The following is a 26308-nucleotide window of genomic DNA, read 5'->3' as shown; positions in this document are numbered from 1 at the left end:
CCAGAAAATGTGTCCGCCTCCGTAGCATAACAGTTAGTGCTATTAGCTGCCGTCTTCAATTCCCGGTACTGCCAGAAATTTAAGAATGGCAGGAGGGCTGTTATGTGGTTGAAACGGTACATGCAGCTCACTTCCATAGGGGCGTGTCTGAAAAGAGCTGCACCACCTCAGGATGAGGACATAAGTTTACTTTACTTTACCCAGAAAATGTGTGTCAAGGTAGTTAAACACATTTTGGCTGTATTATTCTTCCGTTTTGGCCAACTATGGACTACATTAATTCAAATTCAGTTTCATCTCTTTCTCAGCTTTAATCCTTGTCCATTACTCCTTCATCCTTTCACTCTGCAATCTCCTATGTTCTGTCCATGGCGCTTGGATACGGGATCTGACTTTTTCTTGAAACCTCTTCGTGGCCTTGATCATCGATTTGTAAGGATCCCTGTTGCTGATTTCCGTTCCTTGTATTCCTATTTCTTCCAGGTCCTTCTTCACCTCCTGGTACCAGTGCACTGTAGATTTCCTAATCTCAAAAAATCTTATTATCTGATTGGTCAGTCTTCCTGGGTTCATTCTGTACATATGTCTGAAGAACATGGCTCTCCTCTTCCGGATGGTATCCGAAATCTTTGTAGATTTAGAAAGATGAAGGGAGGTGAGAGGCAAGGGAACACAATAGAAAGAGAATATTGCTGTATTCTATAACTATAAATCTAAAATTTTACTTACAAGCACATCTTTATTAAATTCTCCACACATAAGGACAATTCCCTTTTCTTTCAACTCAACATAATGGACCATGGTCAAACATACAGGAGCATTTTCTCTGTGGGCCTGAAACATATGAAAGTTTTAATTATCATTTATGTCACAATGAGCAGGTATCTTAAAAGTTTCCATAGCACTGCTCACACTTAAATCCTCAATCTATGTTTTAATTTTCAACGCTAATTTTAAAATTTCATACAATTTGTCACATAAAGAGGCATGCAAGCAGTTGGTGCTCTTTTAAAGTATATTTTAGCAATAGTCACTTTAACACTATGCATCTGACGGTAATAATATTACTACAATGTGTTGGGCACCTGAATGTTGCTGTTAGTAATACTACTACCACAAACTTTGAAATTCAGCTGCTTGAATGCTATTCATGGTATCGAATGAGTTGTTGATTTCTTTTCCTACCAGTAGGTGGTGTTATCGTTCAATAGCAATTAGTGGTGCCGCCTAGGGGCAACGATTCATAGCCATGTGCAATAATCTTACTTAATTGCGGAATATGTACTCCTTGCGCACTGTGATTAGATAAGCTCAAATTTATCCATGCGTTCTAAAGACAGAGTATACGACTTCATAAGAAAGATGAAGGGAGGTGAGAGGCAAGGGAATAGAATGGAAAGAGAATATTGCTCCTCTGAAAAGGCCTGTTTTTCTAGCCATACCAGGACTGGTATTTCTGCAGAAGCTTCACATCTAGATTTCTTTATTTTATTTTTTGACAGTAATATATTGAATATTATCTGGGTGGAAAATAACAGATATGCCCTACAGCAAATAAATCTAAAGAAACCAGAAGGCCGTTTCCAACCTAAATCAGTACAAGTGCAGTGGAAACCAGTGACAGTGAATGAACTGAAGTTATTTTTGCAGTAGTGATTCATACGTGCTTGATTTGTAAACCTTTCCTTCGAGACTATTGGAACACAACACCAATTCTAAAAACTGATGAAAGTTCACTGGAATGTAGAGAGACCGATTAGTTGGTGAATAGTGTTAGGGCTGAAATCACAGAAAAATCACGAGCATCAACTGAGGGAATGCTTGTAGGTAGAGATAATTTTCCATAGAGAATACCTGCAGTGGGCACAAAGAAGAAAGGGCATATGCAGCGTACGTGCAATGTCTGTTACTACAAGTCCAAGGACAGTAGTGATTCATATGTGCTTGATTTGTAAACCTTTCCTTCGAGACTATTGGAACACAACACCAATTCTAAAAACTGATGAAAGTTCACTGGAATGTAGAGAGACCGATTAGTTGGTGAATAGTGTTAGGGCTGAAATCACAGAAAAATCACGAGCATCAACTGAGGGAATGCTTGTAGGTAGAGATCATTTTCCATAGAGAATACCTGCAGTGGGCACAAAGAAGAAAGGGCATATGCAGAGTACGTGCAATGTCTGTTACTACAAGTCCAAGGACAATACTGGCATTGCTTAAAAATGACCATTGTTGTTGTTTGAGTCATCATTCCACAGACTGGTTTGATGCAGCCCTCCCTGCTACTCTATCCTGTGCTAACCTTTTCTTTTCTACATAACTGCTGCATCCTACATCTGCTCTAATCTGCTTGTCATATTCATACCTTGGTCAACCCCCTACTGTTCTTACCACCTACACTTCCCTCTAAAACCAAATGAACAAGTCCTGGGTGTCTTAAGATGTGTCCTATCATTCTATTTCTTCTTCTCGTCAAATTTAGCCAAATTGACCTCCTCTCACCAATTCGTTTGAGTATCCCTTCATTCGTGATTTGATCTATCCATCTCACCTTCAGCATTCTTCTGTATCACCACACTTCAAAAGCGTCCATTATCTTCCTTTCTGAACTAGTTTTCGTCCATATTTCACTTCCATACAACGCCACGCTCCATACGAAAGTCTTCAAAAACTTCTTTCTAATCCCTATATCAATGTTTGAAGTGAGCAAATTTCTTTTCGTAAGAAAACCATATGTTGCCGTAAATGTGACATACATCTTTGCATAGGAGAATGTTTTGAGTGTTACCATACCAAAGCTAGGTTTTGGGAATAACAATGTGTAATTCCATTGTTCAGTGACCGGAAATTATCCAACCTTACGAGTGAATTAGAAATTTAAGTGCGTGAACAAGGGTACCAAAATGTCCCTAAATTGTAACCTGAGTTTCTTTCCATTGCTAACGGTAAGCATTCTGTATTGATTTCATGTGATAATCTGATTTTTTTACAAATATGTATATAAAATTGCTTAATCATATTGCAAAACTATAGAACAGTGATTTTTACCAGGAGAGTCTAAATCGTGCCTACACAATGTAGGGACGCCATCTTGAATCATCCAGGCTCATTGTGTTAATAGTTAATAGGCCTACTTACTAATTAAAAGTACACTTAAAAAATCTGTTCAATCAATCAATCAATCAATCAATCAATCAATCAATCAATCAATCAATCAATCAATCAATCAATCAATACCCAAATTGATTGAAAACTAATGTTATAGAAATAATGAATGACTATTAAGTTTTTAAACTTGGTGTGAAGATGAAGTACTGTATAATCTCAAATAACACCCCAGCAATTTTGCATAGAGAATTCTTAGAGCGATAAGTATCAGCCTGATCTACATCGTTCTAGGGGTCTTGAGTGCTATGAAAGTTGACACACGGGTGTGTTGAATTACAGTCACAATAGCTCCCCTTCTGTGAACCAATGGTACTGTGTTGGCCTCCGGATACCAAAATCGTGGGTCAAAACCCAACAGAAGTAGTTGGAATTTTGAAAGGCAGAATGAAGTCCATTTGGCACTCCATGTTGAACAATACTGCCAGGAAAAGATCTCTGTTGACATATTTGGTGTTTGCCCAACAAAATTAATTAAAATGGAATGTTGAAATTATGCGCAGGCAGTCTATACAGCATCAAATTAAAATGTCTGCACATGGTAGCCGAGGTCACATGAAATTGAATATTATTATTACAATCACAGTGAACAACTGCATAACATGCATACATGCACATGCACAATTATACTTCAAAATGGATGACAACACTTCACTAATTACTACCTATTTACATAATCAAAAGACCTGTACCAGGCCTCTTCGGAGGCCACACAGCATTTCACTTTACCTATTTCCAAAAGTCTCTTGTCCTCAGAGCGGATCTATCGCTGGCAGTAATTACCTGGAACGGGTGATCCGTTATAATATTGATGGGCAGATTTCAACTTTCACTTTGCACACACTACAGATACTTACCACAGCAGTTCTAAGACGTCAGAATCAAACACATGTCTGTTGGTTATCGCACCACACTGCTGCTGTATACTTGGCTCGATTTCAGACAAGACAAATAACTTCAACAATCAACTCACGTGACTGCTCCACATACTTAACTCTCAACTCATGACTTACAACTCAACACTCAGCCCAAATAATAATGGTCACTAGTAGGGAATAGTCAGGCGACATCAATTACCATTCCCTCGAAGGGGCATGCCCATGTTGCATGTCTTCATTCGACCTTTATGCAGCCAGAATACAAGTGTTCTAGTTTTGGCTTCCAGGAAATTCATGGAGACACCACATGGAAAGAGGTCGTCATGTGCCTGGAGGCCAGCTGGTAGCTCTCCAGCCTGACTCACTCATCAGTTCCAGTCAATACCAAAGGGGGCTTCAAGAGGCTGAGGCTGAGAGTCATATTGCCACATAACATTCCTCCCTCCCCACCTTTGAGAGCTAATCATCCCGATCAGTTATTTTCTTCAGCTGTTCCTCTATAAAGTGCCAATCAGTCCAGATGCATCCACTACCTTCATCTTGCATCTTGAGCACTGAGTAAGAAATAGATCCGTCATATGCAACAGCCGGCCCACCGGGCCGAACCCAGCCCACTAAACCCTACCATCCGCCCTGCTAATCAGTTATTGAAAATGTACTTCTTACGTAATCAGTCAAACATATATATATATATTTTTTTTTTACAAGTTGCTTTATGTCGCACCGACACAGATAGGTCTCATGGCAATGATGGGTTAGGAAAGGACTAGGAGTGGGAAAGAAGCGGCCATGGCCTTAATTAAGGTACAGCCCCAGCATTTTCCTGGTGTGAAAACAGGAAACCACAGAAAACCACCTTGGAGGCTGCCGACAGTGAAGTTTGAACCCACTATCTCCCAAATGCAAGCTCATAGCCACACACCCCTAACTGCATGGCCAACTCGCTCGGTCTGCTAAAATGAAGAGGGATTATTTATTTTTGATGGCAAAGTGTGAAGCTTTACTCTCTCAAAAACAAACCCTGACATGAACGCTAGCTTTTACTACCAACCCAATCCCAGTTGGCAAACCTCACCAGAAGTGAAGTTCATGTGTGCACTCTGAAAGTGAAACATTGGTTTTGTTTTCTTGGGTATGTAAGCATCTTCTCACTGTTGTTTTTTACTTCTTTGTGTGTGGTGTACTGTGTGGAATGGTGTTTTAACAGTCTCTCATTACTAACATTCAGATAAGAAAAGGAAAGTTGAAAGTTGTAACGATTGCCTAGATGAAGTTGCTGGAAACAGTACCTTATTTCATGCTGCATTCGCTGGCATCAATCTCATCTCTCCCAGGTCAGCCATCACCCACCGTCCTTCTAAAACTGGTTGCTAACCTGCTCTGTGGGCCTTTGTCTACATCACAGCTGATGTCACACTCATTTCCAGAAGAAATAGAAGACTCCACCCACTTCTGGTGATTTCTGTAAACTGTTCTATATAACCTCGAACAGACCCACCATTTAATCAGTCCACTTTCGACTCCGGTGTGGTTTGGAGGGCTGCATTGTGAATCTCTTACACCTGCTCCTTTTTTCCAGGACACCAGGGACTTCAATTATTTGAAAATATTTGGTGAGCAAAGAGACATGTTATATATTCATGAGACTTAGTTTCCCAAAGTTCTTCAGGCTTGTTACTCATTCAACTGGCCTTGCTTATCTGCTTCAGCAGTCTGTGATTGTTTCTGAGTGTTTAGCACTCTTATCTGATGCATTGGCTGTCAAAACTTTCAACAGTGTATCAAGTGGAATGCAAGATTGTGCGTGAATATCTTTCTCACCAATTTAATCACATTTTTTTGAATTTGCTCAAAGGATGTTTCCTAGAAATGAATTTAATCTCATTTCTGAGGACAGTTTCCCTATTGTATGCCTGCCTTTGTCTTTCCCATTCCTTTTTATGGTTCAACATGCTTCTCAGTTGGTTATAAATGTATCCCTGCAACTCATTCATAACATACATCACTATTCTCCACCACAATAATATGCAATTTTCCATACGTGGAAGATACCACCCACCCTTGTCGGAGGGTATGCTTTATGAGGCCTGAATCAGGCTAGCAATAGCCACACCACCACCACCACCACCAGTTTTCCCATCCCCAATTATGAATATTAAATTAGCTTAAGACACACTTACTTTGTTGATGTAGTATAGGACATTTTTTGTATGAAACCCCTGGAATGGGCATCACATCCCTTGGAGATTCTGCTGTATATGGCAAATGAAGTATATTTCACAACTAACAAAATATGAAGGTGATGTATGCAATGAATGCTCCTTTAACAGCTAATTGTTTCAAGAGATGCCTCAATTTTGTAATTGTGTCCTTAAATTGGTTTAGAAATATGCTAATAAATATGTCTCTCTCTTACAGTTGCATTCAAAAAGGTTTACACTAAGTGAGTTGGCTACGTGATTTGGTAGTGGCTTTACGTCGCACCGACATAGATAGGTCTTATGACGACGATGGGATAGGAAAGGCCTAGGAGGTGGAAGGAAGCGGCCATGGCCTCAATTAAGGTACAGCCCCAGCATTTGCCTGGTGTGAAAATGGGAAACCACGGAAAACCATCTTCAGGGCTGCCGACAGTGGGATTCCAACCCACTATCTCCCAGATGCAAGTTCACAGCCGCGCGCCTCTAAACGCATGGCCAACTCGCCCGGTACTACTATGTGATTTGGGGCATGTAGCTGTTAAGCTTGAATTCAGGAGATGGTGAGTTTGAACCCCACTGTTGGTAGCCCTGAAGATGGTTTTCCGTTGTTTTTACCTTTTCATACAAGGCTGTACCTCAATTAAGGCCACGGTAGCTTCCTTCCTAATCCTAGCCCCATCTTATCCCATCGTCACGTGAAGACCCGTCTGTGCTGGTGCGACATAAGCAAAAAAGTTGACCAAATGTGCTTTGGTTCTTCCTCAAAATCATATCACCTCTACGCCTGACTTCCAGCACTCTGCTCTAAAACAGCCTGTACCCATTCTTCAGAGTTTTTTGTTCTCTTGCCATCCACACGGTCACCGACCAAGGATGGCCACATACATCTCATATGAATTACATCAGTTCCATTTATCAAAGTCAAGTAAAAATCAGAAATGGAGCAAGTATGATTCCTGAATTGTGGATTGATTACTTTTGAAGCCAGAATCTGCTGCAATGAGAGAGGGGAAGATTAGTTAACGCTATTACTAGTCTAGTGGTATGTTTAGGCTATGAGGTCATGCTACAGTTTCGCAAGTATGATGGGGATTGCACTGGTCGTGTTTGCTCTGTCATACTCTTGAGGATGATAACCATGCTTTTTTGGTCGATTAACAACATTTAACACACTTCACTTTTTGTCACACTTGCTCCTTAAATTGGCATGCAGGACTACGGCTGTGTCATCAGACAAGCTGTAATATGATGCAGTACAGAAGAGGAGTGTATACTGTACTGTGTTACATAAATGGTGTGTGACCTCCGGAGAGTCCTGGTTAAAGTATTTTGAGCTGATATCGTATAGGCGACCTGTGTATTTGTGAGGGTGGGGCCCTATCTAAGATGAATTCTAATGATGAGACAGCACTAACACCCAGCCCCTGAGCCAGAGGAATCAACTAACTAAAAGTTAAAATCCCCACCCCAGCTGGTAGCTGAAGATGGGACCCCTGGAACAAAGGCCAACATGCTAAACATTTAGGTATGGAACTGGACTACATAATGTTGATAGGGTAATAAATATATCACAAATATTACAATAATATTTACTGAACCACATATTCAATACATTCCACTATTTTATGTGGTTAAAGTTTTACATAATACTAAAAAGTCTTAAGGTACATGGTTTCACTCTTTTTATGGGCTGCTTCAGCCTAACTCAATCTTGAAGTTATTGGTTATGGAACCTATCTAATCTTATAAGTATTTCAAAATGGATAACTACACCCACTTGACCGTCTTTTGGAATCTGTTGATTACCAACATATCATAGCAGTGGCTATGTGATGATGGGATAAGGCGGAGCTAGGATTAGGAAGGAAGCTACCGTGGCCTTAATTGCCACCTCAACATTTTATCATTAACAACATTTCCAACAAGAAGTCCCATACATTTTTCTATGACTTTCTGATATCAGTCGTATTCTTTTAACACGCTTGATATGTTCACTTCAGTTAAAATTATATTTGACATTGGTCTTGCTATCTTGAACTAATGTTATGGGAGTGGGTCAAATGTTCCCCTAGGATGAATGTATTTTCACACTCAAGGCCATCAAAGTTCTAATGGTGTAGAAGAAGAAGAAGAAGAAGAAGAAGAAGAAGAAGAAGAAGAAGAAGAAGAAGAAGAAGAAGAAGAAGAAGAAGAAGAAGAAGAAGAAGAAGAAGAAGAAGAAGAAGAAGAAGAAGATCCATTTTGGTTTTAGACACTCACATATTCAAGATGGACCATGTTATAGTCTTCAAAACTGTTATTTCTCAGTATACTTAACAAAACTTTCTGTGCATTGTCCCTATTTAAGATGTTCTTATACAATATTTTAAGAGATTATTGTTCAAAATTTTTATTCTGCATTTTATAAGATGAGATAGGTTCCATAACCAATAACTTTAAGATTGAGTTAGGCTGATGATGCCCATAAAAAGGGTGAAACATGTACCTTAAGACTTTTAGTATTATGTAAAATTTTAACCACATAAAATAGTGGAATGTATTGAATAGGTGGTTCAATAAATATTACTGATAAATTTGTGATATAAGTCATCTTCAATACGGAACAAAATTAGAATAATTACTAGTAACTAGGGTAATAAATACCGTAATATGAAGATCAGGGTCAGGATGAACCTATTCAAGGTCAGTTATTTAAGAATATGGATCATGTGAGAGAGAAAATGATATAAGTATAACAGATATGCACCAAGAGAAAAAAAAAAAAGTTGTTTAGAGCTCTTTTGGTTACTTGTTTAAATAATTTTATGTTACATTGGGATATGAACGATTAGGACTTGAAAGGTAGTAGCAATGGGCCAAATTGCCTGGTGTGAAATTAGAAAACCCTAGAAAACCATCTTCATAGCTGCCAACAGTAGGGTTCAAATCAAAATGTGGATGCATGATACATGTAAAACCAGATGCACAGCACTACTTGTATTAAATATGGCATTTGGAAAACAGGGTACTCTTTTCGGCTCCATTTTCTCATGGAGAAAATTGCAACTAATGCTCTGTAAGAGATTGTTAATCATATTGCTAGATTAGGACTTCCTAAGGAATCGAATTCAACACAATCTATGACAGACCAGAAAGTTAATCATTGTTGTAGCTCTGAAATAATTCATCAGATCCTCTAACATCTGTCAGTGTCTTGGCACTCTGCTTAAAAATACATTTACCAAACCAAACCACACCCCATGGCACTACAGCCCTTGAAGGGCCTTGGCCTACCAAGCGACCGCTGCTCAGCCCGAAGGCCTGCAGATTACGAGGTGTCATGTGGTCAGCACGACGAATCCTCTCGGCCGTTATTCTTGGCTTTCTAGACCGGAAAAATACATTTAATTCAGAGAATTTATCATCACAACCCAAACTTATTCAAGTCATCAAAGATGGCCATATATGTAGGTCTACATCCTGTGCAAAGTACTAGTGGCTTATTGTAAGGAAGATGGTCTTCTTAAAAGTCTTACACACAAAAAAAAAAAAGAAAACAAAACAATAAAATAAGAAGTGGAAGTACAATTGAACACTTCGTTATGAATGTAAATTATAGACTGCAAAAATTTGACCAAGGGAAAGCAGTTGCTTCTATAGACACAATTTAATATAGTTAATAAAAATAATGAAGATAATCTAATTGAAGTATATGATTATAATGGTGGTTGTTTTTCTAAAGGTACATTCATTTTCTTTTCTAGAGGAAACATTCCTCAATTAAGAAGAATATAGTTTTTGCTGTAAAGAGAACTTAAAAATTGCCACTCACCTGGTAGTTAATAAGTGGAGTGAAATTTGCAGTGTGATCAACAACTTGACACAAGAAAAACTCATAGCCTTGGTCTCGTGGAAGTGGAAACACAAACTGTTTCAAACAAAAATCAATATTAACTTTAGCTTAACATTGAGTAAACACATAATATACTCAAAACCAATTGTAGAGCTAGTTCATAAACCCACCAAGAACAATCTACTGCTAGAAGTACAACCTTTTCAACTAACCTGATGAAAATAAACAACTTACCAATGGGTATTTTTTTCCATTCTTTTGCATCATATCATAAAGATCACATGGAATAGTAGCAGATATTCCATCTTTCTGTTTGTGATAACTTTCCCATATCTGTAAAGATTGACAATGAGATGTGAAAAATGAATATGATATGGGACTAATTTTTTAATGTGAGTATACTGAGTAAGTTTTGAAACTACTATTTTAATTTTATACAATATTTACAACTTATGTATATTTATGCCAACAGAGGCAACAGCAATGATGTTTATAACATTTTTGACCACCTATGGGAAGCAGAAATTGTACTTTCAACTCAATTTACCATGGCATTTTCCAAGCACAAATTACATTTGATACTCAAAATTCTGTCTGTTCTTGATTTGCACTGAGTCTACTTACACAAATATTGCATTGACCTCTTTTTAGGTGGGGTGTAACAAGCCTCAGCATATTCATAACAATGTAATCCCTAATATCTACATTGCTAGAAGGACAAAAGTAACAGTAAGGCAGTAAAAGTTTCCAACACAGAGTACAACACTACTTCTTTAACATTGCATAGCATGTTCTAATATTTATACCAGTCCCTTACCAACTGGTTACAGTGGTCTCAATGAATCCTGAAGAGGACTTTAAAATTACCATGAACACACGTGTCCAGCAGGAGAGGATAATCAGAGGACTAGGTAAGCTGAAAAGTTGCCCACCAAGGTGGGAACAAAAATTAGTTCACTAGCCATCTTAATATTTTCTGTTTAGCTGCATTATAAAAATACATGTATACATCCATCTTCATTATAGACCATTATGCCTTTCAGCGTTTAGTCTGCAAGCCTCTGTACATTTACTGAATGCCACCACAATCCTCTATTTGCAACTAGATCTGTGGTCCCATTTATTTCTATACCTTGTATCTTTAAATCGTTAAAAACTGTGTCTAACCATCGTCATCTTAGTCTCCCTCTACTTCTCTTAGCCTCCATAACAGAGTCCATTATTCTCCTAGGTAACCTATCCTCCTCCATTCGAGCTAAAAATTAGTTGCCAGATGTTTTGATCATGTTATACTTGAGAAGTCTTCCTACTGGACGTAAACTCACACAATAACTGTCAGCAAATGACTCTTGCGATTGAGACACCCAGTCTTGCACTTGTTAATAGCACAAGCAAGAAAGGCCTTTCTTAAGAAAATAAATTTGCTCACTGAGCTGTTGAAGTGAATGGATGTGTTTTCCCAGCGCGCTGAAGTTGTTTACCATGGACTACGCGTTGGAAATTTACCGGGCGAGGATAGGAATGTGGTATGGGCAGATAAGGCCCTCCTTCCCATGACAGTGTGGTCTTTCTGGACCTTGTAACTTGTGGCTCCTGGCAGTTGTTATAGCGGCCTTATTGGTTATTGGTGCTGTTGAGTTGAATCCAGGACCTGCAGTGAAGTGTTATTTTCAGGCCCCTACAGAAGCGACAGTAATTAAGTGTTCAAAGTGTAGCAAGAACTTAGAGAATAGAATCAAGTGTGTGATGTGTTTAAAGTGGTTCCACTAAGGTGAAGGAAGAAGATTGTCCAGACTTTTGGTTTCGTAGAATTTGTGACATTGTGGAAAATATGAGGGAAGCAATCAAGGCTAGGGACTTGGAAATAGAGAATCTAGAGCAGAAGTTTGCAGAATTCAAAGTTACAGTGAAAGCATGGATAGAAAATATAACAAAAAAAGGAACAAGGCAGCAGAACCTGATTATATTCCTATTCTGACTCAGTGGAGTTAAGTTATTCGACTGTAAAAAAAACCTCACATGATGTACTCATCATGAGTGACTCGATGATATGCTTGAGTGGTGATATTTCAAGCAAGACTGGTAAAAAGGTACGGTGTTATCTGGGAATAAAAACTGAACAGCTATCTCAGCAGGTTGAAGGAGTGGAAGATAGCAACGAAGTGCAAGTGTTAGTGCTTCATATATCGACTAATGATCTTAAAAGAAAGGTGTTAATAGACTATATAATGGGAGAGATGTATGAACTGGCGAGTGCAGATAAGGAAAAGTTTAAGGACGTGAAGATCATACTTAGTGGCGTAGTGCAAAGGAAGGACATACTTCCTTTTCCCAAAAATGTAAGATGCTTCAAGAATAGATTCCAGCATTATGTAAGTTGTGTGTAAATTTCTTTGAGATAGTAAAATGTTTTAATGTACTGTTCAATTCACTGTAAATTGTGGATTTAAGGCATCTGAATTATTTAAGGTAGGTGTGAATTTCTATATGAACGTGTTGTATTTACAATGCTAAGATAATAGTAATTGGACTGCTCAATCTACTGTAAGACATAGTATAAAATTTTGAAATACTTAAGGTAAGTGTGAACTTTTATATGATAGTGTTGTAATGTAAAGCTAGTAGTAATTCATTGTACTGCTCAACCTATAGTATTGTAAGCCGTAGTGTTAAGCACTCGGAATACTCATTTTGTGTGTGAATTTGTATATGATGATGAAATGAAATGGTGTATGGCTTTTAGTGCCCGGAGTGTCCGAGGACAAGTTCAGCTCGCCAGATGAAGGTCTTTTGATTTGACGGCCTTAGGCGACCTACACGTCGTGATGAGAATGAAATGATGATGAAGACGACACATACACCCAGCCCCCGTGTCAGTGAAATTAACCAATTATGGTTAAAATTCCCGACCCCACCGGGAATCGAACCCGGGACTCCTGTGACCAAAGGCCAGCATGCTAACCATTTAGCCATGGAGCCGGACTATATGATGATGCTGGATTTAGAATGTTAAAATAGTAGTATTTCTTGTAATATTTTGTTTCCATCGAATTGCTTGTTGTGCTGCTGCTGCTGTTGTTGTTGTTGTTGTTGTTGGGTAATTATGTTATAACATTACTTCATTATCACACTACTGTAAGTGATCATTGCCACCAGGATATTTCCCAATTGCGATGTATTTGTTAATAGTAATAATAATAATAATAATAATAATAATAATAATAATAATAATAATAATAATAATAATAATAATAATAATAATAATAATAATAATAATAATAATAAAAGAACTTCAAACACTTATATGCATACTTAGTACACAGCTATTTTGTGAAGACTTTTTTTTGTGTGGGGCATAGCATTATATGAAGGGGAAACATCAATATCTAGTTCAGAAAGAAATAGAAGAGGAGCTTTTGAAATGTTGTGTTACAGAAAAATGGTAACAGTGAGATGGGTAGATTGGATCACAAATTAAGAGATGCTGAATCGAGTTGGTGAGAACAGAATGATAGAGCAAAATATGACCAGAAGAAGAGATAGAAGAGATAGATTGATAGGACACATCTTTCGACCCCCAGGACTAGTTCAGTCAGTTCTAGAGAGAAGCGTAAGAGATATGAACAGTAGGGGTAGACGAAGGCATGGATATAACAAACAGATTAGAGTAGATATAAGAGTAGTATTCATGTAAAAATGAAAAAAGTTAGCACAGAACAGGATGGCATGGAGGGCCAGTCTATGGACTGATAATGCATAAATAATAATAATAATAATAATAATAATAATAATAATAATAATAATAATATATGGTGACTAGGAATGCAGAACAAATATAGTAGAAAAGGAATCAAACAGGCCAATATAACTTAAGAAAAGAAACAAACAAGTGAAAAAGAAATCACAGGAACATGAAACAGAACACATTATGGGATAAGAAATGAGACAATATGCAGGGAAATTTTAAGACTGTTCTCAACTTCCTCAAGGGTAAACCATAACTGTTCTAATTGTGATGAAAGGTTTGATTTCAACTGATCATTGGTCTGTTGATGAAATGATATCCGTGCTGGTCATCAGATGGTGTACTATGTACTAGTATAAATAGAGTATTATTAGTCCATGTTGCCATAATTGCAGGGAAGTCTGATGTTACCTTGGCAGTGAGATAGGAAAAAGAATGCGACAATGTCATCAAGACTGATGAAAGTGGGGGTAATATATCATGAAAAATAAAAATTAAAAAAGCCAGATGAGAAAGTCAGAGAGCTAGAATTGAGATGAAGATGGGGAGAGAACAATATATATAACATGAGAACAGAAAAGGTGTAAAGAACAGCTTTAAGTAAGTTGCTACTATAGATGTTCTAAGTAAGTATTATTCTCTGGAATCTATAAACTACAACCTTCAATTGTTTGGTAGATATAATGGTGCAGTGAGATCAACTGACTGCAAAAGTATTGTAATATGTATTTAATTTTCCACATGTTTTTCCAGATATAAACTTCACAAGTTTTGTTGTTCTTCATATTTAACTTACCTGCAAACACATGCTACTTATTTTCTTACAAGTATATAATTGTAAAATATTTACTACACCCCTCTTGATGACCTTCATCATAATAATAATTTGCCCCAGAAAATGTGGTGAAACACAACGAGTATTACAATAAACACGAACCTTGCATGGAAGATAGACTTAGCACGTTCTAAATAATCCCACCATTGTGAAGACACAAATCACTCCAAGTATTTCCTAGACAGATCAGGCAAATAAAGAAATGAATAAGGAATCACTAGAGATTACACTCGCCAGCAAGAAAAGCGAAACACTATGTATTTCAGAAAAATTTAGTACTTTTCGAAGGTTACAGTCAAAGATTCCACCTTTACAATACTAAAAATATTTTTTTGTTCAATTAGCAATTAACAAATGTCAAGACATATTTCATCCTTCTTGGTGGACATCATCAGCCGAAATAATTGTAAGAATAAGTAAAATAGTACAGCGCCCACTCCTCCGCTAATGCTACGGGCGTTGCTGTATTTTCATGTGAAAGAGCCATTATGACCTGACACAGAAGCGAGACTAACTGTTGTAGGCAAGCCATAACATCCACAAAAATACACGACACGAGAATTCACAACAATAAACCTTAAAACAGCTGTTTGTGGTTATTCTTGTCCAAAGGCAGGAAACAGCAGTATTGGTGTTCAGATTGTCACGATCAATAATGTTGATCAATTATTGTGCTGAAACTTCTCAAATGGGCTAATTAACTTATGATACATTGCCATATCATTGTAATGTCATCACATTTAACTTATACAAGGTTTCAAATGGTCTAACATTAAATTTTGTCTGAAATACGCAGTGTTTCACTTTATTTGCCGGTGAGTGTATATAGAATGTTTCAGCAAGAATTCTTTGAGATACTTGTGAACAGAATCTCTGTTCAACCAAATAAAGGGGCTTCAGAGCATCTCACAAACAGAAATACCTACCTGTTTTATTTCCTCAGTGGTCTTATCTTCAACAAGATCAAGTTTCATTATGTTATCAAGTGCCTGTAAAATGAAATAATGTTATTAACGAAATAAAATTCATCTTGTGTATCATAGTAATTAAGTATGAAGAAGTAAATCACTGACAATAAAAATCTACCAAACATTTATTGTGATGAAAGGAATATTTTGATTTTAGGTACGGTATATAGACTAATGCATCGCTACTTATACTGAAAATTATTTGACAGGAATGCATACTATTTGATCAATAATAATAATAATAATAATAATAATAATAATGAATCTAAACAGTACAATTTACAAATCACTATGGAAATAACAAATACTTTGAATTAAATGCCCTGTCCGAAGGTTTGGAATTGTCCGACTCCTTTGCTAAATGGTCAACATTGAAGTCTTCAGTTCATAGGGCCCTGGGTTTGATTCCCAGCCGGTTTAGGGATTTTAACCGCATCAAGTTAATTTCTCTGACTTAGGGATTGGGTGTCTGAATTTGTCCCAACCCACTACTCATCATATTCACACAGCACACCGCACTACCAACCACCACAGAAACACACAATAGTGAATACATCGCTCCACATAGTTTTGGCATCAAGGAGGATATCTGGCTGTAAAATAGGGCCAAATCTACATGTGCAACACAATTTGCAACTACAATCCCACCAGAATGTGGGGAAAGCAGTGTAGAAGGTGGTTTGCAATGAGATTTGCCTTTCATACCACTTCCTTCCAAGGTAGTATGGTATGTCTTCTGGACATCCTTAAATTCAATCAAGAAACACCCAGTATATGTATATTTAATAATTCTATCTTCCTCAAAATTCAGTTTTTCTCCTCTTCCTACATCCAGACTGCTACATTCATGCTGAAGTTTTCTGATCAAGTTGGCTATGAGGTTTGGGCCAAGTAGCAGTGAGCTTGCATTCAAGAGGTGGTGGGTTCAATCCCTAGCATCAGCAGCCCTCTAAGGTGGTTTTCTGTGGTTTCCCATTTTCACATCAGACAAATCCTGAGGCTGCACCTTAAGACCACAGTCACATTCTTTCCAGTCCTAGTCCTTTCCTATAACATCATTGTCAAAAGACCTTACTGAGTTGGTGTGAAGTTAACCTTTTTGGTGGACAATGTGGCGAGATCCACGGCTACAAGTTGCTTGCTCAGTGGGGAACACTGATATATCTGCCGATTTTAATTCCCCCCCCCATCAATTGCCTGACTGCAGACGTTTATTTCTTTTTCAGCAGCGTGTTTTGGATGAGTCTGCCCTCTGCTGTGATTTTTTCAAGTATATTCTTCCAATACCAATTACAATGTTCATACCTGCCAACTTTTACGGTTTATCCGTAATATTTACAGAAATTGCAACATTTTACGGTTTTACGGGTGAACGGTGTCATTTTGCGACTTCGCGGAAAAAATTTGAAACGTTGACATTCGATAATCGCTCCACTTCCGTACAGTCGATTGTTTGCGTGGGTCGAAGCATGCTTGGTCTTGGTCGAAGGCAAGTCGACGATAGTCGATAACTCATTCTTTGATATGATTGGTATTTTTAACCGTGTGATGTTTGTGTCGTTATTGGAATTGAATTTAAAGCTGGGATAACAGTTCTTCCGTGTGAATCTTAGGTGTCGACAGACTTTGCTCCAAAAATTATTTGTTCCGCTCCATTCACCTATATTAACCTATATTCTTTGACTACTTTGTTCATGAAGTTGGCGTTCCTAGAAAGTTTTGGCCTTTTAAGGTTATGACATATTTTAATGAAGTGTTTGAGTTTTTGTGTTAGAACTTCCTGCTTCGCAGTTTCCTGTATTCATTGGACTAATTACATTCATTCCAGTGACTGGGTATACCTCTGTTAGCGAAGCCCATTAAATTATGAAGAAAAAGAAGAAGAATTAAATTTGTTCTACGTGTGTGTATGCTTTTTACTATGTGTATATTCTTTGTTCACAAGGTTGGCGCCGTGTTCCTTTAATGGTTTAAGACTTGGTGTGCTTTGACATGTTTTAATGAAGTGTTTGACTGCCCTGAGTGTTTAGGTTAAAATTTGATGTGACGTTCAGTGATCCAGGTTAATTTCGATTTTCAGTACATATCGAGACATTAGTTCTCGGACATTTTCATACGCTACATTCCTATTGTAGATTATCATGAATAAATCCAATGAGAAACAATCAAGAAAGGGAGAAAAATTTGCCTTTTGCACGGTATGTGGGTGTGATAATATTGCACATGGTGGAAGAAACGATGATTTGGTTACTGGCATTCAGACTTCGAACATAGTGAATGATCTCCAGCATACAGATAAATCCCTTTCCTTTTCATCAGTGAGAAACTACTTTTGTACTGCCTGTGACTACATCATCAACAAGTTTCCACTCAAGGATGATTATGTTAAAGCATGCTCAAGTTGCTAGGTTAGAGGGAGGGGAAGGAAAGGGGGAAAATGTAGAAGACAGGTGGTCTAATGTTCTAAGGGGAAGGAGATTGCAGGCTAAGGGCTCTATTCAGGATCAGAATTCAGGACAGGTGTCTGTGAGAAATCAGTACGAGTCACTCCAGCTAGAACAACAGATGGAAGAGGAGGAACAGGGAACTGTTGCTGTGATGTGTGGAAGTAGGAAGGGAAAAGGTAGGAAAGGGAAATGTAGAATAGAGGATAGGAAAAGACAGGTGGAATAGGGTCATGGGAAGGAGAAAAGGGAGGAGGAAGTAGCTTCTGCAGCTATCAGGAAAGATAGGGCTGACCAGGAGGGGAGGGGATCAAATGAGGTGGGTAGGGTTGAGGCTCTGGTCATGGGGGATTCCATCGTTAAGACAGGTGGGGAAAGTGTGTGGAGGAATGGGAACCAGGGTAGAGTGTTATCCAGGAATTAGGTTGAGGCAGATATTGAGGAAAGTAGAAGAGAAGGAGGGGAAGGAGAAGGTGGTAGTGTTTCATGTTTGTACCAACAACATAAGGCAGGCTGGTATAAGTACCAACATAGTAATCTGGTAAATGCAGCACGGGTGAAGATTAAGGAAGCGGAGATTGTTATCAGTGGAATACTGTGTAGGAGGGATACTGACTGGAGGGTGATTGGGGATTTAAATGAGACTATGGAGTGGGTATGTGGGAAACTGGGAGTGAGAATTCTAGATCCTAATGGGTGGGTAGGAGATAGGGATCTGCGCTCAGATGGCCTTCACTTAAACCGCAGTGGTACATATAAGTTAGGAAATTTGTTTGGAAGGTTACTAGGGAGGTACATTCAAGGAAACAAGATGGACTAGGGAGCGTTGATAAAGGTACAGAGATCTGGAAGTCAAGTAGGGATGACATAAAAATGTTAGTGTTGAACTGTAGAAGTACTGTAAAGAAAGGAATGGAATTAATTTAATAGATATATATTTACCAAATATTGTAATAGGAGTTGAATCATGGATAAGAAATGATATAATGGATGCAGAAATTTTCTCATGGAACTGGAGTGTGTATCGTAGAGATAGGATAGGAATGGTGGGAAGGGGAGTATTCGTTCTGGTGAAAGAAGAATTTGTAAGCTACGAAAAAAGTTAAAGATGACAAACATGAAATTCTAGGTGTAAGGATCATTTCTAAAGATAATAGGCAACTTGATGTCTTTGGAGTGTACAGACCGGGAAAGGGTAGCGCTGTCACGGATTCAGAATTATTTGATAAGATAATCAGCCATATGGGAAATGACATGGAAAGGAATGCGATTGTAGCGGGCAATCTGAATTTACCAGATGTCAATTGGGAAGGAAATGCGAACGACAGGAAGCATGACCAACAAATGGCAAATAAGCTAATACGGGAAGGACAGCTGATTCAGAAAGGAGATGTATGAGGGGTATGAGTGTCAGGTTCTTCATGAAGGGAAACTAACAGAAAAGATAAAAGTCAAGTCTGGAGTGAGACAGGGGTGTGTTCTTTCTCCCACTCTGTTCCTGCTGGTTCTAGACGGTGTGATGAAGAAGGTAATAGGACGACGGAAGAGGGGTGTTCAATGGGGGATGAGAGACAGGCTTGAAGATCTTGACTTCGCAGACGACATTTGCCTTATGGCGCAGAGGTACCAGGACATAAGAAGATGAACCGAGTACGTTGCAGAAGGAAGCGGAATGTGCAGGTCTCATGATCAACACAAACAAGACTAAAGAGATGAGGATTAATTCGGATGTCATGACCAGCTTGACAGTAAATGGAAAGGAAACTGAGCGAGTTGAGTCCTTCCTCTACCTTGGAAGTATAGTTACAACAGATGGGGGAGCAGAGGAAGATGTTTGAAGCCGTATCCGGAAGGCAAATGGTGCGTTTGTCCAGCTCTATCCCGTGTGGAAGACATCTCCAGGAAGACTAAGCTTTGCCTCTTCAAACGCAATGTAAAGTCGATTCTTCTATACGGCTGTGAAATATGGAAAGTTACAAAACAGATCAATAACCAGCTACAGGTGTTCATTAATAGATGTCTGCGTCGCGTAACAAATGTGAGGTGGCCGGACATAATCTCAAATGAAGATCTTTGGACCATGACCAATCAGCAGCCGATTGACATCCAGATCAAGGAGAGGAAAAGGCGCTGGATCGGACACACATTAAGGAAGCCGGATGGAGCTGTTGAGAAGGTGGCGCTGGAATGGAACCCTCAAGGCGCCAGAAAGCGAGGTCGGCCAAAGAAGACCTGGAAGAGGACGATCGAAAAGGAAATCGCAGAGGTTGACAAGACCTGGAGCGAAGTGAAGAGAATGGCCAGGAACCGTACTGTGGGGAGAAATTTCTCCAAGGCCCTATGCTCCAGAGGGAGCAACAGAAAATAAGTAAGTCAAGCTGATTCAGAAAGTGATGGAACCAACTAGAGGGGAAAATATCCAGGATGTGGTGCTGGTAAAACCAGATGAGCTCTATAGAGAATCCGAAGTAATAGATGGTATTAGTGATCATGAAGCTGTTTTTGTTGTAGTTAAAAATAAATGTGATAGAAAGGAAAATCTTAAAAGTAGGACTATTAGGCAGTACCATATGGCTCATAAAGCAGGCATAAGACAGTTTTTAAAAAGTAATTATGATCAGTGGAAAACGGCAAATAAAAATGTAAACAGACTCTGGAATGGGTTTAAAGCAATTGTTGAGGAATGTGAAAACAGGTTTGTACCTTTAAATGTGGTAAGGAATGGTAAAGACCCATCTTATTATAACAGAGAAATAAAGAGACTAAGAAGGAGGTGTAGATTGGAAAGAAAGAGTTAGAAATGGCTGTGGAGGTGAGGAGAAATTGAATCTAGCAAAGAAGGCAGCTAAGGGTAATAGGGAGGTACATTCAGGGAAACGGGATGGCCTAGGGAGCGGTGATAAGGGAACAGGGAACTGGAAATCAAGTAGGGATGACATAAAATTGTTAGTGTTGAACTGTAGAAGTATTGTAAGGAAAGGAATAGAACTAAGTAATTTAATAGATATATATTTACCAGATATTGTAATAGGAGTTGAATCATGGCTGAGAAATGATATAATGGATGCAGAAATTTTCTCACACCACTGGAGTGTGTATCGTAGAGATAGGATAGGAAAGGTGGGAGGGGGAGTTTTCATTCTGGTGAAAGAAGAATTTGTAAGCTACGAAAAAGTTAAAGATGAGACACATGAAATTCTAGGTGTAAGGCTCATTTCTAAAGATAATAGGCAACTTGATATATTTGGAGTTTACAGATCGGGAAAGGGTAGCACTGATGCGGATTCGGAATTATTTGATAGGATAGTCAGCTATGTGGGAAACGACATGGAAAGAAATGTGATTGTAGCGGGAGATCTGAATTTGCCAGATGTAAATTGGGAAGGAAATGCGAACGACAGGAAGCATGACCAACAAATGGCAAATAAGTTAATATGGGAAGGACAGCTGATTCAGAAAGTGATGGAACCAACCAGAGGGAAAAATATCCTGGATGTGGTGCTGATAAAACCAGATGAGCTCTATAGGGAAACTGAAGTAATAGATGGTATTGGTGATCATGAAGCTGTTTTTGTGGTAGTTAAAAATAAATGCGATAGAAAGGAAGGTCTTAAAAGTAGGACTGTTAGGCAGTACCATATGGCTGATAAAGCAGGTATGAGGCAGTTTCTAAAAAGTAACTATGATCGGTGGAAAACGGTAAATAAAAATGTAAACAGACTCTGGGATGGGTTTAAAGAAATTGTTGAGGAATGCGAAAACAGGTTTGTACCTTTAAGGGTGGTAAGGAATGGTAAAGACCCACCTTATTATAATAGAGAAATAAAGAGACTAAGAAGGAGGTGCAGACTGGAAAGAAATAGAGTTAGAAATGGCTGTGGAAGTAAGGAGAAATTGAAGGAACTTACTAGAAAATTGAATCTAGCAAAGAAGGCAGCTAAGGATAACATGATGGCAAGCATAATTGGCAGTCATACAAATTTTAGTGAAAAATGGAATGGTATGTATAGGTACTTTAAGGCAGAAACAGGTTCCAAGAAGGACATTCCAGGAATAATTAATGAACAGGGGGAGTGTGTATGTGAGGATCTTCAAAAAGCAGTAGTATTCAGTCAACAATACATAAAGATTGTTCGTTGCAAGGATTATGTCCAGATACAGGGGGAGACTAATGCTAAAGAAGTATTAAAATTTACCTATGATAACAATGACATTTACAATAAGATACAAAAGTTGAAAACTAGAAAAGTGGCTGGAATTGATAACATTTCTGGGGATATACTAAAGACAATGGGTTGGCACAGTACCATATCTGAAGTACTTATTTTGATTACTGTTTGGTTGAAGGAGCTATACCAAATTAATGGAGAGTTGCTATAATAGCTCCTGTGTATAAAGGTAAGGGTGATAGATATAAAGCCGAAAATTACAGGCCAGTAAGTTTGACATGCATTGTATGTAAACTTTGGGAAGGCATTCTTTCTGATTATATTAGGCATGTTTGCAAAATTAATAACTGGTTCGATAGAATACACTTTGGTTTTAGGAAAGGTTATGCCACTGAAGCTCAACTTGTAGGATTCCAGCAAGATATAGCAGACATCTTGGATTCAGGAGGTCAAATGGATTGTATCGCGATTGATCTGTCTAGAGCCTTTGATAGGGTGGATCATGGGAGACTACTGGCAAAAATGAGTGCAATTGGACTAGACAAAAGAGTGACTAAATGGGTTGCTATATTTCTAGAAAATAGATCTCAGAGAATTAGAGTAGGCAAAGCTTTATCCGACCCTGTAATAATTAAGAGGGGAATTCCTCAAGGCAGTATTATTGGACCTCTATGTTTTCTGATATATATATATAAATGATATGAGTAAAGAAGTGGAACCAGGGGCAAGGCTTTTTGTACAGAGTAATAATAAATTAGTTACAAGATTGTGAGCAACTGCAACGTGACCTCAATGTTGTGAGAGGGACAGCAGGCAATGGTATGTTGATAAACAGGGTTAAAAGTTAGGTTGTGAGTTTCACAAATAGGAAAAGTCCTCTCAGTTTTAATTACTGCGTTGATGGGGTGAAGGTTCGTTTTGGGGATCATTGTAAGTATCTAGGTGTTAACATAAGGAAAGATCTTCATTGGGGTAATCACATAAATATGAATGTAAATAAAGGGTACAGATCTCTGCACATGGTTATGAGGGTGTTTAGGGGTTTTAGTAAGGATGTAAAGGAGAGGGCTTATAAGTCTCTGGTAAGAACCCAACTAGAGTATGGTTCCAGTGTAAGGGACCCTCACCAGGATGACTTGATTCAAGAACTGGAAAAAATCCAAAGAAAAGCAGCTGGATTTGTTCTGGGTGATTTCCGACAAAAGTTACAAAAATGTTGCAAAGTTTGGGCTGGGAAGAACTGGGAGAAAGAAGACGAGCTGCTAGACTAAGTGGTATGTTCTGAGTTGTCAGCGGAGAGATGGCGTGGAATTACATTAGTAGACGAATAAGTTTGAGTGGCGTCTTTAAAAGTAGGAGAGGTCACAATATCACGATAAAGTTGGAATTCAAGAGGACAAATTGGGGCAAATATTCATTTATAAGAAGGGGAGTTAGGGACTGGAATAACTTACCAAGGGAGATGTTCAATAAATTTCCAATTTCTTTGAAATCATTTAAGAAAAGGCTAGGGAAACAACAGATAGGGAATCTGGCACCTGGGTGACTGTCCTAAATGAAGATCATTATTGACTGATTGATTGATTGACATTGAAGATGCACAGTCTTCTTCCATTCGTCTTTTCTTGGAAATGTTTCCTATCATGTTACGCAAGGAAGAGAATGAAACTACAGATGAGGTGATGAATGAGCTTCAGAGGAAGTCCACAGTTCTTCAGGTAGATGACATTTTGGCTGCAAATCAAGATGCTGCAAGTGATTCCAGATGCGCACAAATATCAAGAATTCGTAGAGCCGATGGACTTCTTAAGTATAACCAAATTTCTAGAGTAATGCACTCTATTCTCACCATACCCCATAGCAATGCAGAATGTGAACGTGTTTTCAGCCTTGTGAAGAAAAATAGAACAGAGTTCAGATCATGCATGTCCAATGAATCTCTGGAGTCTATTTTTATTTTGAAGACCAGGAGTTCTGGTTCCTGTTATGACAAAACATTTTCTCAAGACTTTTTTCAGGAAGCTAAAAAGGTCACAACTGTGATTTTAAAGTTGAACTAGCGTGCGATTTGCAGTGTGTGTTATATTATTTCTTGCCTGTGTTACGTTAAACAAGTTTTATTGTCTAAAGCCTTTTTCAGTTATCGCATATCCCTTTCAGACCTGAAAGAAAACTGGAGGTGTGAATTTTTGTTTGTACGTCAAGAACTGACTAAAATGCTCCTCAATACACATATTAATAGTTTATTTTACAAAATAAAAACTAACATCCGAAAAACAGGACCCACGCAATTGTGCGTATCAAAATTCAAAACCTCGTTGTATCACGTACGATGGTGTAGATTCAAAATTTACGTTCACTAACCAATGTACACACTTCATTGAATATATTCCGGTATTCAGTAAAGCTTCTATATTAATATAAACGCAGTAAATAAATACTTACTTTCGGCACTACTGCTTCCTGCCATCTCGCCGATCAACTGTGCTTTTTAAACTCTTCTTCCTTCGCCCTGGCGGTCAAGCGCATACTAAAATCAATTGAAATACACGCCACGTGTCCTGCACAATCACAGCAGTCCGGTGTAGCGCCGAAAAAACATCAAATACGGTCAGGGATAACTAAAATACGAACCCGCACAATTGTGCGTACTCGGTCTGAAAGGGATAACTTACACTATTTTTAAGGACACTTTCTCTCAAAGCATTGATACTTTGTTGATATATGAATTTTTCATCTAAACAGTGTTATGTGGCTGAAGATGTTAATAATATAATAAACATGTACCACTTTTAACCAATAAGTGGCCTTAAGCAACTAATGTATCAACAAGGTGGAAAATAAAAAATACTTAGTTGTGAATCTGTTAAAGTGCGGTACGGACCACGAAGTTGATTTTATGTAAGCCAGGGTATGTCGAAAATTGTTAGATTTTTTGTTGCGCGTGAGTTTTACTGATAGCCCTTTTCAAAAGTTGGCAGGTATGAAAGTTGCATCATAAAGAATGCAACTTACATCCAGACAAGAATGACCTAAAGCCTAATAGCCTCACGCTGAAGCTTTAGCTCATAGCCTTATCCCTTGGATGCAATAATAATATTGTAAAGTGATTTCTGGAGATTATTATACTAAACAGACCTCTCTGATGATACATTAGAACTGTGACCTAACTTATTACCCTCATTCTTGAGTTCTTCCTTCATAACAGGAGTGTATATTTACCGCGAGTTACACAGCATTTATCATCACATGCATGTGTTCCATAACACAGGCACAATTCATGATTTCCTTCCGAACTGCAGAGACAAGGGTTCTATTAAATTCTTTTTCTTACCTTTCATCTGCTAAAATGTCTAAAAGGAATTACCGGCCCCCACCGTTAGAGGAGGATGATTTACGGGCCATGATAAACGAAATGTTGGAGTTGTTTTTTTTGCTAGTTGCTTTACGTTGCACCGACATAGATAGGTCTTATGGCGACGATGGGATAGGAAAGGCCTAGGAGTTGGAAGGATGTGGCCGTGGCCTTAATTAAGGTACAGCCCCAGCATTTGCCTGGTGTGAAAATGGGAAACCACGGAAAACTATCTTCAGGGCTGCCGACAGTGGGATTTGAACCCACTATCTCCCGGATGCATGTTGGAATTTAGTGGGGAGGGTAATGATCTTAGTGAAGTAACTTCAGCCGAAGGGGATTTGTAAGTGATGGGAATTTACCTTGAACAAGTACTGAAGGTGCAAATGTACAGGGTTTGGGCCCAGCTGATGCAAATGAGCAGCAGTTGCGAAAGAGACAACACGTGTTTGATTCCAGTTCAAGTTTACTCCAATAAATTCACTGTTTTGTTTGAAATCAGCCGTGTCAATACTTGGTTAATTATTTATTCTCACATAATACACCGTACATGTTTCGAGAACGTTATTGTCCTCTTCCTCAGTAGTTTACTCACACTACCAAATATCTCTTGGACCTATTTAATTATTATAAAACACCAATCACATTTTAACAAATCCTGATATATGTGTGTCATAAACAAACCCAAAACTACATTATTCTATTTACCATTTTAC

The 26308-nt window shown here is 38.4% G+C and overlaps 1 protein-coding gene across 5 annotated transcripts in view; it reads right to left on the bottom strand.

Moving 5' to 3' along the window:
• Window positions 1–26308, bottom strand: part of LOC136864380 (ATP synthase mitochondrial F1 complex assembly factor 1) — a 198789-nt gene that overhangs the window by 20262 nt on the left and 152219 nt on the right. For all 5 annotated transcript variants that reach the window (XM_067141309.2, XM_067141305.2, XM_067141306.2 and 2 more), the window contains exons 4-7: window positions 15583–15645; window positions 10311–10409; window positions 10056–10151; window positions 730–834 (exon numbers count right to left, since the gene is read on the bottom strand). In XM_067141309.2, coding sequence (XP_066997410.2) covers window positions 730–834; window positions 10056–10151; window positions 10311–10409; window positions 15583–15645 — 363 coding nt within the window. The remainder of the gene's footprint in view (window positions 1–729; window positions 835–10055; window positions 10152–10310; window positions 10410–15582; window positions 15646–26308) is intronic.

The sequence above is a fragment of the Anabrus simplex genome, chromosome 2 (assembly GCF_040414725.1).
Source record: "Anabrus simplex isolate iqAnaSimp1 chromosome 2, ASM4041472v1, whole genome shotgun sequence".
In the NCBI taxonomy this organism is placed as follows: domain Eukaryota; kingdom Metazoa; phylum Arthropoda; class Insecta; order Orthoptera; family Tettigoniidae; genus Anabrus; species Anabrus simplex.
This window is presented reverse-complemented; position numbering and strand designations above follow the sequence as displayed.